At 40.3% G+C, this 17813-nt stretch overlaps 1 protein-coding gene across 1 annotated transcript in view; it reads left to right on the top strand.

Annotated features, from left to right (window-relative positions):
- Window positions 1-17813, top strand: part of ATP13A3 (ATPase 13A3) — a 96276-nt gene that overhangs the window by 66955 nt on the left and 11508 nt on the right. The window contains exons 18-27 of the mRNA XM_075268560.1: window positions 3180-3333; window positions 5494-5614; window positions 6905-7029; window positions 7126-7298; window positions 8702-8824; window positions 8901-8980; window positions 12770-12812; window positions 14488-14597; window positions 15518-15614; window positions 17572-17644. Coding sequence (XP_075124661.1) covers window positions 3180-3333; window positions 5494-5614; window positions 6905-7029; window positions 7126-7298; window positions 8702-8824; window positions 8901-8980; window positions 12770-12812; window positions 14488-14597; window positions 15518-15614; window positions 17572-17644 — 1099 coding nt within the window. The remainder of the gene's footprint in view (window positions 1-3179; window positions 3334-5493; window positions 5615-6904; window positions 7030-7125; window positions 7299-8701; window positions 8825-8900; window positions 8981-12769; window positions 12813-14487; window positions 14598-15517; window positions 15615-17571; window positions 17645-17813) is intronic.

The raw sequence follows: 17813 nt of genomic DNA, 5'->3' as shown, positions 1-17813 counted from the left end.
GTGGTGTTACTTTCCCCCCCCCTCTTTTACTAAAAAGTAGTAAAAATGGTGGCATATAAGGTTTTAACCCCCAAAATAGTGCTGTGACCCTAAACCTAAATGTGCCTTTATTTTTTTGTTTTTATTGTTTAGATGCTTAAAAGAATAGACATTATTCTTTTTTTCTAGTGTTAGTTTGCAGTTGTCACATAAAAAAACAGGATGTTAATAAGCTTTCTTTTCATTTCTTATGTCTGAACCCTTGAAGTATTCCAGCTGTAGGTTTCGTTATCCAAAGTGCTGATAAAACACTGGACAGTTCTGCAGTAATTTCATTGACCACATACAAGTTGATCTACAGACTAAGTGTAAACTGTCCTTAAACATTCATTGGGGTGTGTTATTAGAGACACCCCAATTCAGTTCCCAAATGCAGCCCTCAGGTGATAAGCAGGTCCTCCTCCGGAAGCTGCTGACTTTGCTAAGGAAGATGCAGCCAATCTGCATCTTTCTTAGCAGTGTCTATTATATGGGGATGGCTCAACTGTGCCAGTATGGAAGCTGGTGGTACAAATCTGCTATCCATGTGATTCTTAGAGGAGGGTTCTGGGGGGGGGGGGGGAGATGGGAGTCCATATACTTAAGATTGGTTTCTGTGTTAAGATTTTAGATTTTATATGGGTCTATCTGGGGTTGTTTGTGAGGCCAAAGCCAAGTATGGTTTATAAAGGGGTATAAAGTATATAGAATTACTTGACTCTCTTTTATTCAAGCCTCCCCTGATTTTGGTTTCAATATCAGCAATAAAAAAAACCCCCTTGAATGTGGAACTCCAGCCTAATAGACATATAGACATGAGTTGTCCTAATGGGTATTTTGTACAATGTTCATGGTTGTCCGGTTATGTGCAAATCTTCCTGCTATGTGTTTGTGAGGTTTATGTCTTGTTAAAAGCAGCATTATCATGTGGACATGGTAAAAACCACAGGCATGAGTGGGAGATCGGTGACTTAATGGTAAAAACATTCAGCATGGGGAGAAAACCAAACATTAATAATGTTCTTTGACTGCATGGCAACCACACAATTTATGTGTTAGGTTTCCTACACTATAACAGTTCTTTAAAAAAAAGCCTTTGATTAGTTTACTCCTCTATCTGGATAAATTCTTCCTAAGGCTGGGTTCACACCAGCACTTGTATTACGTTCGGGGATTCTGTTCCCTTCTCCGCATTTTTTGCCCTTTTTGGTTGGAACTCATTACAGTCTATGGGGTCCGTGAGTTAAGGTAACCTCCTTTTTAAAAATAAATAAATAAATAAGTGGGTTAGGTTTCTGTTCAGGGTGTCCCCAAGCGGACTCCCTGAACGGAAACCAGAATGCATATGTGAACCTAGCCTTAGATAATTAAAAGTTAAACATTGTTGCAAATAAAGCAATTAAGAACCACAAATGGAAGAATTTTCTAAGGCCCGGTTCACATCTGCGTTCGGTTTTCCATTTAGGGAGTTCACTTTGGGACCCCCTGAATGGAATACTGAACGCATTAAAAAGCCGTTAGCTTAGAAACCACGCGGACCAGGGGTCTCAAACTCAATTTACCCAGGGGCTGCTGGAAGTAGAGTCTGGGTGAGGCTGGGCCGCATCTGGTTTTCCACAAGAAAAGCTCTTACAAAAACATTCCATTGTTATCAATATCAGTAGATATGTTTTAAGATTGGCATCCCGGAGATTCCAAATTTATATGGTTTTGTTTACGTTTTAACCCCTTAACAAAAATCCAAAACTGCCATTTTTTTTTTTTTGTTTTTAAAGTTGGCATATTCTGACACCCGTAACTTTTTTATACTTCCGTGTACGGGAATGTATAGGGCGTCTTTTTTTGCGGGACCGGGTGTACTTTTTAGTTATACCATTTTGGAGAATTGCTTTAGCTTTGATCATTTTATATTCAAATTTTTATCAGAGGCAAAACAGTGAAAAAGTGGCGGTTTGTCACTTTTGACTTTTTTTTTTTATTTTCTCCCCCCCCGTTACAGCATTTACCATACAGGAAAAATATTTTTATAGATTTGTAGAGCGGGTGTTTTCGGACACAGGGATACCTAACATGTATGTGTTTCACAGTATTCAACTACTTTTATATGCGTTCTAGGGAAAGGGGGTGATTTGAATTTTTAATACTTTTTTAAAAATGTTTTTAAATATTTTTTTTTTTCCTTTAGCTAGGGGTTTTGAAACCCAGGGGGTCTGATCACTAATGCAGTGCATTACAATACATTGCAAAAAATCATAATTTCTTTTGCAGGCTGCACTGAGCAGCCTGCAAAAGAAAATCACTGCAAACAGACTGGGGAGCCTTTACAAGGCTCCCAGCTGTCATGCGAACATGATGATCACCGGCAAAATGGCGGCGCCCATGCTGACCGAGATGTCGGAGGGGTTAATACCTCTGATCGGTGCAGGCACCGACCGGAGGCATTAGCACTGGATGTCTACTGTGTAAAACAGTAGACACCCGGCAGCTATGGTGGCCGCTTAACTTCCCGGGCGGCCGCCATAGTTAAACACCCAGTGTCCACCGGGGGCTGCAAACTATTGTCCCGAGGGCTGCAGTTGGCCCGCAGGCCGTGAGTTTGGGAACCCTGACTTAGACTATAATGAGGTCCGTGTGGTTTCCACACGAATCCTACTGAACGCAGATGTGGTCTGTGGCCAGATGTGGTCTGGCACATGTCAGAAACCCAGGCGTGATTTACTTAATGTGGCCAGTTTTATCTTCTAATGCGTGCACTGTTTCTGCCTGAAAACCCAGCCATAATAGGGAAATCATGGCTGGGTTTCTGACAAATAACAGACATTATAAAATTCCTGCAATCATGGCTGTATCCATTGGCAGCCGATCAAAACAAAAGACTGTCACCACTAAGGTGATAAGAGAAAATCTTTTAAACTCATCAACATTTTTAATTATGTATATTTTCAAAAAATTTGATCTATTAATTGTCTACAAATTTGCTTAATTTCATGAGAATACTCCTTTAAGTTAATCTATGTTCTAATTATGAAATTGCCTGGGAAAAGTGTATCTGTCATTGAATTACAAGGCTTTACTAAGGCTTTAGCTTTATTGACTTGAGTAATGACTTTTTAAAGTATCAGTGCTGTTAATGTGCAATTTAACTTCTGTTTCACCTGCAGACCTCTTATGAAATTGGAATTGTACGACAGTTCCCCTTCTCCTCAGCTCTGCAGCGGATGGCGGTAGTTGCCAGAGTATTAGGAGAAAAGCGCATGGATGCCTATGTAAAAGGGGCCCCAGAAGTAGTAGCTAGCCTTTGCAGATCAGAAACAGGTGAAGACCAATTTTTTTCTTTTTTTGAGTGAAATATATCAATTTCCTCTAGTGTGCCACGATAGAGGAGAAAGCCAATCATAATTGTCAGTAGTATTATCAATGTGGGTTTTTTTTCTCCTCTATTCAAACCACAGAAAAGGGCCAAATGTTTCCGTTATTCTTTTTCTCTTTGTAGGTTCCACTTCTGGTTTTGGCTTCCAAACATTGATATAAAATACATAATTTGAAAGTGGTCTTAGACAGTCTAAAAAGATGTATCACAGTCAAGTCAGGCTAGGTTCACATCTGTGTTCGGGAGGTCCACTTGGGCATCCCTGAATGGAAAATTAATTCACTTAAAAAAAGCAGTTATCCACGGACCCTATAGACTATAATGGGGTCCGTTTGGTTTTCACTCAAAAAGGGTGTAAAATGCGAAGAGAAAAGTGTTCTTGTAGCGCTTATCTCTCCACATTTTTCATGTGGAGAGGGGAACGGAATCCCCAAACATAGTACAAGTGCTGGTGTGAACCCAGCCTAAGCTAAATAAAATAATGACGTTTCACACAGAATGTACTTATCTTCAGTGATCCTTTACTGAGGCTTCTTTCACACTAGAGCAGTAATGTGTAAGGTTTCCATGAGGGGCATTTCCCAACAGAAACCTTAAACGCCACTCGGTTAAATGCATAGCAACTCTTATACATAAGCGTTCATCACCTATGGACTACTAGAAGTGATAAGGTCAGAGGCTGTGTTGATGGCCAGTTGACCAATAATCCTGGGCAACTGTCGTCATCCTAATTAGTAAGGCTGAGTGCTAGCAATAAGGAAATTACACCACTCACAATGTTGGTATTAGTTCCTCTCTCAGCCGAGAAGGATGTGCACTGACACATTTTATTTAAGACAACATGAGGTTAAAAATAGCAGCAGACCAAGGAAAAGAGATAAGAACAGTGTAAGTCCTGTGTTCGTTCCTGAATGCTGTAGTACATCTCATCACACAAAGAGAGGAAATTTAAACAGTTCCATATATTTTCTGGCAGCGAGCCAAGCATGTGCTCTTATTGGTACACAAAAGAATCTCATTCTTAAGTGTAGGCACCATCTTATCACACAACATTATTCCAGTTTCAAGCATAAGCAACTAAATCTAGTATTCAGTTTTTTAACGATAACAAAGGTTTTCATACATTACATGATTATAACCTTCACAGAGGCATCTGTAGAGAATATTGCAGTCTCCTGCACTATCCAATGCACCAAAAACAAACTGAATCTCTGACTAATACCAGCCAGTCGTAAGGCCAAATAGACACTCTTGGCCTCTCGTGATTGGGGGGCTATGGATCAATTTATATTGTAGGTACTGGGAGCTTTTCCACTGTCTTCAAATGTTGTGCCAGATTCTTAGTAACAGAAAAGTCTGAGTGCCTAGAGGAATAGAATATCCTTATTAAAGAGGACCTTTCACCACTTTTGGGCACATGCAGTGTTATATACTGCTGGAAAGCTGACAGTGCGCTGAATTCAGCGCACTGTTGGCTTTCCCGATCTGTGCCCGCTGTAAAGAGCTTACGGTGCCGGTACCGTAGTGCTCTATGGTCAGAAGGGCGTTTCTGACCATTAGCCAGGAACGTCCTTCTGCCTCGCGGCGCCTATCGCGCTGTGCTGTGGAGCCGGGAGGAACGCCCCCTCCCTCTGCTCACACAGCTCGTCCATAGACGAGCATTATCAGGAGAGGGAGGGGGCGTTCCTCCCCGCTCCACAGCACAGCGCGATAGGCGCCGCGAGGCAGAAGGACGTCTCTGGCTAATGGTCAGAAACGCCCTTCTGACCATAGAGCACTACGGTACCGGCACCGTAAGCTGTTTACAGCGGGCACAGATCAGGAAAGCCGACAGTGCGCTGAATTCAGCGCACTGTCAGCTTTCCAGCAGTATATAACACTGCATGTACCCAAAAGTGGTGAAAGGTCCTCTTTAAAGAATATTTATCACCTATCAGAAGGGTCTCCTTAGCTTTCTGGTTTTTCTTTGTGGGACAAACTTATTTCTTCTGCTAATACCAGTTTTATACTTCAGTTACATTTAGAAATGGTTCGCCTTTTATTTTAGATGATAATATAGTAATAGTTTACTTAAATTGGTTCTATTTTAATATTTTATTTTGCAGTACCTTCTGACTTTGCAGTTGTTTTAGAAGACTACACAAAGCAGGGATACCGTGTCATTGCACTTGCACACAGAAAATTGGAGTCCAAAATTGCATGGCACAAAGTACAAAATATTAGTAGGTATGAAGCCTTTCTGTGTCTTCATTATATTATATCCGCATGTTTCTTGGTTAATGTGTTTCTATTTTAGAACATTTTACATTAACTAAAATTTCTGTTACAATGTTATTAATATCAGATTTTCAATTAACCCTTTCGTGACCAGCCCAATCGCAGAACCGGTCCTTGTATCCGCAGCCTGTTAATTTGTGTTCTAATAACCGTGCACACATCAATACTTTTATACTCTGCATCCCTCTGTACTGGCTGCAAAAAGCAGCCTTAGTACTGAGGGGAAAACCTTTATTTCTATGGCAAACAGACAAACTGAAAAATGCAAACAAATTTACTAAGGAAAAAAAAACACAATTGTTAAAAACAAAAGCATATACAAGTAAGAAAAATCTGGCTGCCACCATCATACAGAGTCTGTCCCCAACCCTCTAATACATAATAGACATATAGTAACTCAGTGATGGCAAAATAATACATGTAACTAAAACCTGCCATAACCTAACCATGCGTCACAAAATATCCGGCTCTCCCTCTTCCCATGATGTGTGGTATGGACATCATGGGTATATTGTTTGAAAATGTGACATTTTGTTTTGTGATGCATGGTTCTTTTATGTTAGGTTTTAGCTCTTTTGACTACTGCAGTTTTTGAAATTGGGAATTTCTAATATTAAAACCCAGAAATTTGATTCAGAACTGAATTAGGTTCAAGAAATATTCTCGAAAATTAGAAAAATTGCTTCATAAGCCTTCTAACGTCCTAAAAAGAATAAAAAAATGTGTAAAAAAAAAAAAAAAAAAAAAAACCCTGAAAACTTATTGACTAAAATTTACCAGTATAATGTGTCTCAGAATCACACGGATCAGTAGAAGCTTTCCAAAGTTATCTCTACATAGAATAACGTATGTCAGATTTGATGGCTGGTGGTGGCTACGTTTTAAAAGTCACAACTGGCTGCATCCTTACAGGCTTAATGAATATCACCAACCTAGTAGACTACATGTCGTATGTAAGTTTTGTAATGTTCTCTGTGGGCTTTGTCCATGCTGTCTGTGGCTACTTAGTGTTACAGTACCTATCCTGTGCACATAGAAAATATGCTTACATATGTCATTATAACTGTCAGACCCCCTCCTTTGTAGAATTTACAGTCCCTGAAAAGCAACACTCAGGGACCAAATTGCAAAACAGATTATCATGGTTTGGAAGTACTATGTGACAAAGAGAGTCTAAGAGTGACCCCTATGTAACATGTACATATACTTGACTACTTCATTTCTGATACTGTATTGCAGAGATGCGATTGAAAACAACATGACGTTCTTGGGTCTGATCATTATGCAAAACAAACTGAAACCAGAAACTCCAGCTGTTCTTGAAGACCTTCGCAAAGCCAATATCCGTATGGTCATGGTCACAGGTGAGGCATAAGCAAGTGCAGAATAAAAGGGTTTTGTTTTTTGTTTTTTTATCCTCAGGTCTTGAATTGTGTACTTTATGCTGATCTGTTTTATAGGAGACAACATGTTAACTGCAATTTCTGTCGCCCGAGACTGCGGAATGATTCTACCTCATGATAAGGTTATTGTAGCTGAAGCACTACCTCCTAAAGATGGCCAAGCTGCCAAGATTAACTGGCACTATGCAGACACCATGCCAAGGAGCAATTTGAATGCAATAAACCATGAGGTTAGTATTTCACTTGGAAGGAGAAATAACTTTAAGATGTGGAAACATTATGGGGGGGTCTGACATCCAGAATACCCATTAATATGGTGTGCTCTGTGTAGTGGTGAAACTGAGTCACTGCAGCTTGGGTCAATATTTGGTCACTAAATGGTAACTGATTTGCAGTAATCTTGTCTGGCAACTACACACAGAACAGAGCTGTCTGCATCCTGTTCCATTTTCTGTGTATTAGCTGCTAATAGATTAGTGGGGTGACACCCAGCACCCCAAACTGGTGTAGATGGCCCTACCCTTAGAATAAGTAATCAAAACCCCCTAATAGTTTCTAAAAAGTTGTTCCCAGTTTATTAAATTTATGGTATATTTTGAACCTGCATCTATATAGAGAACAGGAGTTCCGCCAAGGAAGGTGTTAGAATTGCTCCAATGATTTCTATGAGTTATGTAAAAAGTCGACTGTGACCAGCAGAAGTGATTAGAGAAAGCAGCTCACATGTTTAGCCACTTCATATATTCTGTACCTTGATCCAGTGATTGCCACATAGGTGGTTCAGGGGATTTGCGTTCTCTTTATGGATGCGAATGCCAAAGTTGGAATCCGCAGCTGAGACATTTTTAGGAAATAAGCATTTGCCATAAATGTCCTTTGTGGGAATGCCTCTATAAAGGGAGCCTACCACCACCAAAATCTCTTCTAAACCACATATATGCCATAGGCATGCTACTGAGAATATCCACTTTTATCTATATTCATATCATATAAGCTGTTTTGTGCACTCTGGGGAAAGACTGACATCTCTTATAGACTGCACTAGAGTATGCAATAAAAGTTGATTTTATCATCAGCAAGTAATTATGTCCCTAAACACCCTACAATGGCATATAAGTGTCTAGTAGCTATTTTGGTGGTGGCAAGTTCCTTTTAAACCATTTTTTTTTTTTAATCCATGGAAAAAATTAGCAACAAACACACAAAAATTTACTTGAAATGAATATGCATATATTTTAATTTTTTTAATCTGTCTTGGAATTTGAAATTCAGACAGGCAGCATTTATGTAAGCTGGCCATATACCTTACATAGTGGTTGGCTGAACACTTGACTTCACAATACACATGCTCAGTCGAGCAGAGAACAAAATGATTGGGTTGAAATCGAGCTAGTCTATCCTTATTTCACCTCGTATATGCATTTTCGGGAGAGTTTGGAGACCACCATACATAATAGATGGCCGGCTGTTTGCATCAAAATGGTACACCTAATGTGAATGGCCAGCTTTATATAATGTACATAATATTTTATTAACTAAATGATTTAAACATTTTCTGTAAAAGGTAAGTTTAAAAGTCTTACTATTACATAGAGGCTTCCAAATATTAATATAAAACTTCTTCAACCCTCAGGTTATTCCTATGAAGTCTTTAAATGACAGTCTTGAAGAGAGTCAAGCAATTGATTACCATTTTGCTATGAATGGAAAGTCTTTTGCAGTCATCTTGGAACACTTTCAGGACCTGCTTCCAAAGGTTTGACAGATTTTGACATTTCTGTTTCTAACTACTTTATTCCGAGAAATCTTCTTACCGACATTTTGTTTTGCAGCTGGTATTACATGGTACAGTGTTTGCACGAATGGCACCTGATCAAAAGACACAGCTTGTGGAAGAGTTGCAGAATGTAGAGTAAGTAATGTACGATTTATTGTGTTACAGCTAGTAGTGCTATTGCTGTTAGTCACAGAGGGAAACCACCTTGTACAAACAGTATTTCAAAAAGTAGAAATACTATAAATCAGTAAAACTAATACTTAGCATTAATGAAAGGGGTTATTCTCAGCTCCAGGATTTTTATATAATATATATTGGTAGCTTAAACTAACTGAACCCAATGTATCACTTTATCTGTCTCACTCAATTTGGAAGATGCAACAGATTTTCTCTTCAGTGTTTTACTTTACAGCTAGTTGTCTAGGTTGCAGACCTGCTCTCTAGTCGGACTTATGAGTCAGTCCTTACCTCCAGCTATCTGTATTCTCTTCTGTCCATTTCTCTGCATATAGATTTCAGTTGCTGAAACTCTGATAAGAGCTAGGCAAGTGCCTCTGTTATCTCTATGCAAGTCTGGAGGTAATTGCAGTTTGGAAAGAAGCACATAGCATGCTAAAACCCTTTTAACAGCTCCTAGACCACCTATTGATATTATACATCTGGGCAGTCCACATTTAACCCTCCAAGGATGTGTGTGTGTCTATGTATAAATGTGTAACTATAGTTTCTTTCAAGATCAAGCAGCCAAGAGTGCCAGCTTGTAGGAGTGCTTACTACAGTTGGACCTCCCATAGTGAAGGCAGGGAAAGTTTATTACAGCTATGGGAGCAACCATTATGCAGCTTGACTTCTGACCCCATGGTCACATGCCTGGGTGTGGCAAATGTATAAACTGCTGGGTCCTAGAGGACCAAGATCAGCTCTACAGTAAAGCTTAGGAGGCCATATTCCTCCTGTAACTGGAACTAGTTTGTCAGCTCCAATTACATGGGAAATCGGCAGAATAAACACTGTTAAAATACCCCCCAAAGATTATTTCTGACTATATGGTGGGCACAATATATAAAAGATTTAAATAAATAAATGGACAAGAAATAAAATGACTCCACTACCACACCCATGTCACAGGCTTTACACAGTATGTGTTGTAAAATAAAACTCCCATAAGGGAGAGGGAAAACTATTTTTTTTTTTTTTTTTTGGCACTTTGTGATATGAAAAAAGGTTCTAGCCCTCAAAACTGCATGTACAAAAATAAAAATGTGTCTAGTCCTTAGCCAGGGAAAATTGGCACTGAAGTAGTTAAGGTGATGGCACTAGTGAACACTGTATAGTCCTGGGCCTAATAGCATAGGGGTCAGATGTTGGTTTCTGCTTTCACTCTTCCAAAACTGATTGATAAAAGTTTTTCAGTACCACTTATGTTTTTTTTTCCCTCCATACTTGCTACTAAGAAAAAAAATGGGCAAGTTGGGTAAGGATGTCCTTATCAGAAGTGGCAGACCTAGCGGCTACTGTTCTGCTTAACAGCTGGGTGGTAAGTGCAGGTAGGGCAAGGCAGTTAATAGTTATAGGGGACTCTATAATCGGGAAGGCTGTATGCTGTCTCCCTGGTGCCAGGGTTTGGGAACGGGAAGACAAATCGCTGGGAGGGTCTGAGGAAGATCCAGATGTTGTGGTCCAAGCTTGAGAATAATTTTAGAGAACTAGACTCCAATCTGAACTAGACTCTAGAGCAGGGGTGCCCAATACGTTGATCGCGATCTACTGGTAGATCGCAAAGGACGTATGGGTCGATCGCGGGATGCAGGGATCCCCGGTGTCTGCTTGTTCACAGTGCAGGCTGAGTCATCTCCGTACACTGGCAGGCGGGGCTGCCGCAGCCCCAGCCTGCCAGTGTCCAGGGATAACTCTCAGCCTGCGCTGTGACGAAGCAGACAGCGGGGATCCCTGGGCAGCCACAGAACTTCGCTGTCTCCTGCTGTCACGATCTGCCTGGCCCCGCCCACTTACACGACCACGCCCACAGACACGCCCGCCCTGCCCACAGGCCGGCCCCGCCCTGGTAGATCTTCTGCCTTGGTCAGCTAAAAAGTAGCTCACGCTGAAAAAGTGTGAGCACCCCTGCTATAGAGACTTTTAGATCACTCCACTCCAATCTGAAAGGAAGCACCTCTGGAATACTGCCTGTGCCTTGTGTAAGACGAAAACAGCAGGGGGAGTTAAATTCATGGATCGGTTATGTAAGCAAATTGAGTGAGCGACAGTGGTGTTGATGGGAGATATTAACTACCTGCATATTGACTGGAATCATGGTTCTGCATTGTCTGCAAATGGGAGGGAGTTCACTAACTTATTGCAGGATAACTATTACACGTTCTGTGGTCTAGAGCAGTGGTCCCCAACCTTTTTTCCACCAGGGACCAGTTTCAGCAAGACAATTTTTCTATGGCCCTGTGGGGGTGGGAAGGGGTGTGGTTGGGGGCGGGGTTAAACAGTGTAATGTAGTTGCCCAACGTTTGGTAGGCGAGTGCGGGGTGGAGCCAAGACCCGCTGCCTGTCCTGCACAGTACTAGAATCCCGGACATACAGCGGGTCCCGGCTCAACCCCACACTTTGCTCACCTTATCCCGATAAGCAACAACCAAGCGTCAGTTTTGTGGAGCAGCTGCTGACTCCTCGCCGCTGGTACGCGGACCGGTGCAACATGCCCCGCGGACCGGTACTGGTCTGCGGACCGGAGGTTGGGGACCCCTGGTCTAGAATGTATAAAAATCCAACTAGAGGGGATGTTTGCTGAAACTGATCAGTTCTAGTAATGCAGGTTTTGTTGGAAATGTCACTGTTGGTGAAAACCTTAGTAATAGTGACCATAATCTAATCAGATTCCACCTAAATTGTAAGAAAGAAAAAAAAAAAGGTTGTGAGGGCAAAATCTCTCAATTTTAAAAAGGCCAATTTTCCCAGGTCAAGGGTTGCACTTCAGGATATAGGTACAGCTATTTTCAGATACAAATATAAGTGCAATAATGTGTGTGTGTGTGTAATGTATGTGCAGGTTAAGAAAGTACATAGCAAAAATGAATAGAATAAGCAATATTTTAGTGAATAAAATAAAAGCAAGTTTTCATTTTCGGTCCCCTTTCTGTGAAACACCTGTGGGGTCCAAAAGTTGAGTATAAGTGTCTGAAGGTATAGATTCCAAAATGGTGTCACTTTTTTGGTTTGCCATTCTGTTGATACTTTAAGGGCAAATATGTCATACTTTACTTTTGCACTTTTTTTTTCAAGGCATCAAAACAAATTGCACATACAATTTCTGGCCTCTTACTAGCTCACAGCCTGGACACTAGCATGCTATGTCTCTTACATTCCCCCTCACCTCTACTGTGTTGACATGGTCCATGAGAAAGTCCTGCGTCAAGTAAATATCACTATCACCACACCACCATCTAAACTGTCTCCCCCTCTCCTTCTGTCTCTACCCCCCTTCCCTCATAGATTGTAAGCTCTTGCGGGCAGGGCCCCCTACCCCACTGTGCCATTCGATCACTGTTGGTATTATATCTACCTATATATTTTGTGTTCTGTATGTAACCCCCAAATGTAAAGCACCATGGAATTAATGGTGCTATATAAATAAACAATAATCTAAAAAAAAATAAACTATAATAAATATGCCTGCACTGCTGACCTCGGCACCAGTGTCGGCGGTTTATGACTCCTGCTATAGATTTTAACATCCTGCAAATTAAAATGTGACCACAAAATACATACAAATATGTGTTGACCTCCTTTTTAGGACATTGAAGAGAATAGCTGTCTGTAAAGAAAAAAAAAAAAAAATTGGTTACCAGTCATGTTTTTTTTAAATTTTCTTCCCTTATCCTGATCTAGCATTCACTTTCTTCACTTATTTTACAGTTACTATGTTGGCATGTGTGGAGATGGAGCCAATGATTGTGGGGTAAGTGGCACCTCTTTTTAGAGATTGTGTTTTTTTTTTTTTGTTTTTTTTATGCCTAAAGTGGCAGACCACTGAGTCTCCATGCTGCCTTTGTCACGTTCACTTGTACAAGTTTGGATAGCCCTAGTTTATCTAGCACAGTTGACATACCTAACATTTCTCAACCAGAGTACACTGAACTATAACTTTTTACAGTTTTCTGGAGCGCTTACGGTATCCATGCAGCCTCTTCTGAATAGTTTTTTTGTGATGTATATCAATATTACTTTGTATTACATTAACAATTTTTTTACACACACACACACACACACACATAAAAAAAAATGTCCATTTTAGTGGGGTGTTAAATAAAGTTTAATTTGAGGGGTTGCCCTTATGATGGGTCACCAGTATGAGATCTTGCACCTCCGCCAATCAGCTGGTATCTGCACAGTGAAAAAAGCCAGAAGATGGCTCAGTCCACTATGTAGGAGGACTCGGTGATATTCCCTCAAAATAAAATCTTAAGTTTATTCCAATTTCTGAGTAATTCTCGATTTTAATCTTGATTTTCATGACACTAAAGGCTTCAGTGAGCTTTGTCCTCTTGCCACCTAACTATACACTACAATGAGGACACTTGATCATAGGTTGTAGCAGGAGGAATAAGCCTGCATGAAATATTTCAGACTCTGGGTCAGGGCTAACAGCGATTTCAGGATTGTGATGAAAAGGCAAATTAAATTTTGTTAATTGCATAACCCTTTTATTATATGGTAACCTGAATGGAAGTTGAGCTCCTGTAGGGGGCATGACCATAACACAGCGTACAGAACCATCTCCTTAAGATCAATATAAGCTGACTAGTGCAAGAACACTGGTCTGACCACCACTAATTTATATTGATGGATAAGGGTACACCGACATGGACAACCCCTTTTGATAGTTGCTGTCTAGTCAATGATTATCATCCTTAGTATAGGTATACACAGTTAATAACTATGAGCCAAGCACTGGCATAGACGCATACATAATCCACTATCTTCTCTGACTTTTTCCCACGATCCTATACACACTAAAAATAGGACGAGAGATGTAGCTGCTAAATGCTTCCTTTGCTCAGTTTGTCTTGTTATAAAAGACTTTAAGAGAGATTTTCCTGCTGATAAACTCCCTTTATCTAATGACTGCCTTGTAGGTCTGCCTCTACCACTTCCAAAGATGTCTGTCTTATTCTGTATTGCAGTTCCATTTTATGAAAATCTGCTGCTTATTCTTAAGCTTAAAAGTGCTTAAGGGCCATTTCTTACTGAGGCTTTGCACTCCGCTGTAGATAACTGCCTGGGACAGCCATGACAAGCGCAGTACTGACTGTACTGTGTCTGTCTGAAGATGTTAGGATGCCACATTGGGAGATATCACTGGACAACACTTGGGGCAGTTTTCTAGAGTGGAGAGTGAAGCCCTGTAAGGATAAGAAACACCCCTAAATCACTTGTTGACTAAATTGCGTAAGAATAAAACACAGAATTTTATGAATATGGAACAGCAATGCTGACTGAATAAGAATGGCATCTTTGAAAGTGTGGAATCTGCTCTACGAGGTACTGCCATTGGTTTCATACCAATTTTCCTGTCGGCAGTCTCCCCTTTAAGTGTCTGTCGGTCTTGTTACTGAAATTGCATATGTTTTCAGGCACTGAAGAGAGCGCATGGGGGGATATCCTTGTCCGAATTAGAGGCATCTGTAGCATCACCTTTCACCTCCAGGACTCCTAGCATTGCATGTGTGCCAAACTTGATACGGTATAATCTAATGCTACTTTGTTTCATTTAATGACAGTTAACTATTTTTGTGCGTTCTTTTTCCATGCATAATTTCAGCAGTTTTTTTCTGCAAATATACCCACATCAGTGCTAAATACTCATTGTAGCCTTTGCTTGGCTTTTTTTTTTACTTGCTGTACCCTGTATCACTGTTATTTACGTGCAGTGAATCTGTGGACAAACTGCACGTCCCATGATTTATCTGCCTGCTCTCACGCTGTGTTTGCTGCTCGCAAGAGGGAGGGGGAAGTGAGCTTGCTAACGAAATATCACAGCAGCATGTGACCTCGGATGTGGAATTAATTTATTACCTGTGATTTTAATGCAGGTGAGAGTGGAGAATGGAGGGTGAGAGCAGGCAGATGAATCATGGGGAATGTCATTTGTGCACAGCTTTACTGCATGTAAATCAAGCTCTTCTATGAAGCTTCGGACTGGTGCCCCATATTAGTGAATGGGGCACCAGTCATCGTACACTCTTTTCATTTGTGTTTCATGTACATGCATGGGGTACTTTCTGGCCCCCGTTCCCCTTAATGCTGGGATCTAACCCTTATCACCTATTCTGTGGAAAAGTGGGTTATTGTGCTTAATGATAAAATCCCTTTAGGCTAAGGCCCCATGTTGTGGTTTTATTTTTTTTATTCTTTTCATTTTGCTGTTGGGGTGTGTGTGTGTGTGTGTGTGTGTGTGTGTGTGTGTGAACCTAGTTTGTCCCTTCTGCTAATACATTCTGAATGTGAGATCCAAGCAAGTGTCTCCAAATAGTTCTTAACATTTTACAACCCTTTAAAAACACTATTCATTTAGCATTTTGGTAGCAAATGTTTCTATGGCCTTTACGTATTTTATCTCTATTAATTGCTGTGCATTGTTCTGACTTGGTTCTCTTGTTGCAGGGAAGGACGTGCAGCGTTGATAACCTCTTTCTGTGTGTTTAAATTCATGGCTCTGTACAGTATTATCCAGTACTTCACAGTTACTCTACTGTATTCTGTGAGTATTTCTTGCAGGTATTATATAGTCACATCACTATAGACCTTACTAATACTCACTGTAAATGTATCCACTAAAGTGAACAAGAGCTTTCTAATGTGTAGGATTATCTCTATATTAGGGTATCAAACTGATTTATTATCTTTTTATTAATAGGCATGTCTTTCTAGTTTAAATGTTTTACTTGTTCTTTGTGTTCTAATTCATTAATGGTCACTTTGAAGTGACAAGGCTGGACACAGGCAGAACACCTAATGAATATTCCTGTACAGCCATTTGGTTAAGATGCAGAGATAAAATTTGGGCATTTATAATGATTGCTCCAAAGACACACAGAAACAACATTTTACTGACTTACAAAGGCTTACCCCTCGTTCACATCAGCGTTTGGATTCCATCCAGGTGAGTCTGCATGAGGACCCCCGAACGGAATACCAAATGCAAGGGCAAGCGCTGGTGCAGTAAAAGTACACAGATCTCATAGACCCTATGCGGACTCCCCCCAGACTGAATCCAAACGCTGATGTGAACGAGGTCTTACATGCACATGTTGTGAACAACACACAGATTTTGCGCAATGAATTTTAATGTGGCAATTTGTGGTGTAATGCAGTAGCATTTAGAGCAGTTAGATTTTATGACGCTCCTCTACACAACACTTTAACACTCAGAAACTGACATGAAATGTGGATTTTAAAATCTACAGCCCGTCAGTTCTTTGTTGAACATTTTCTGCAACAAAATCTGGCACAAATCCACACAAACACTTCATATGTGCATTTTGCCTAAAAGAATACTAATAAAAATTGAAGACAAACGAAGAAAACAAATCCCAACAATTCCTTCCTTAACCTTCTCATCTCGTTTGATCTTCTAGTTATAACTGAGTAATAATTTTCTGTGTACCAGGAGCTATGTACCTCCTTTGTCTCCCTGTCTGTAAGACACCTGGCTGCAGCAGCCTACCTCTGCCCTGTATTTTAGTTTAAAAGAAAACAAACAAACAAACAAACAAAAAAAAACGAATTGTCAAGCCCTGCCACCTTAGCCTTTCACTAACCAAAAATGGAACTGATCAGCAAGACATTAAAGGGGTTGTCCAGTCAAAGACAGACAACCCTTTTAATCTTTTAAATCAGTGAAAAAATTTAAAAAATATGTTTACTCAGTTGACCTCGATGCTCCGTTGTCCTCTTGCGCATTCCAGTTCTTCTGCTCCTGTGTGGTCTTCCGGGTCTCTTCTGGTTCTTCTGAAGAGTTCTGGTCACCTGACCTCTCAGTCCAATCAGCAGAACTTCGAAAGAGACTCGAGTGATGCCGCAGAAGTAGAAGAAAAAAAAATGCATATACTAACCTGCTGCTGGAGCAGAAGAACCAGACATGCCGGAGGATATTGGAGCATGAGGTTCAGATGAGTATATGCTTTTTTTTTTTTTTTTTTTTTTTTTTTTATAAATATATATAAACCTGTGTTCACTACAGGACTTGTCAGGCTGCAGGATTTTCTTCATGTTCCATTGAGGGCAGCTTTATCCAGTTTACTTTTAGCATTCATTTGTACTTTTAGAGTACCTGAAAAAAAAAAAAGAAAAAAGAGGATTTGTGGGGCTCATATCCTCTCCAGCAATCAGCTAAAAGGGCTGTGGCAGTGTCGAAAATGGCTCAGCTCTGGACAGCGAAATGGCACTGTAGCTGTCTCACAATAAAGTGAAGATCAGACCTCCTAGCACTGTCGGAGCTCTTATTGCTCCAACTTCTCAAGATCATCTCATTTATTGAGAGGCATTACATTGATACTATATGACTGTGACATGTCCATATACGTATCTTTTGTCCTAATGGCTAAATATGACTGGCCTGTGCTAATACACCTTTATTGTATTGTATCTGACTGTATCACTTCAAAAGCAGCAAGACTACTGTGCATAGTAAAATAAGGATCTTCTTTTCCTGCTAGATGCTCAGCAACTTGGGTGACTTCCAGTTTCTCTTCATAGACCTGGCAATAATCTTGGTGGTAGTGTTTACAAGTAAGTGCTTCTAGATATTGGACTTTTTTTTTTTTTTTTTTTTTTTTTTTTTTTAATGGGGAGGGGTTAGGAAAGTGTGCTTATTTGATATTGTTTAGTAGAACTTCTTTTGAAATCTTGATGATCTAACCTGCAGATTGGTTGGGGCAGTTTATGGTTAGGCAATTGA

The sequence above is a fragment of the Leptodactylus fuscus genome, chromosome 3 (genome assembly GCF_031893055.1).
Source record: "Leptodactylus fuscus isolate aLepFus1 chromosome 3, aLepFus1.hap2, whole genome shotgun sequence".
Lineage (NCBI taxonomy): Eukaryota > Metazoa > Chordata > Amphibia > Anura > Leptodactylidae > Leptodactylus > Leptodactylus fuscus.
The sequence above is the reverse complement of the archived record's forward strand: the minus strand, read 5'-3'. Positions and strand labels throughout refer to the sequence as shown.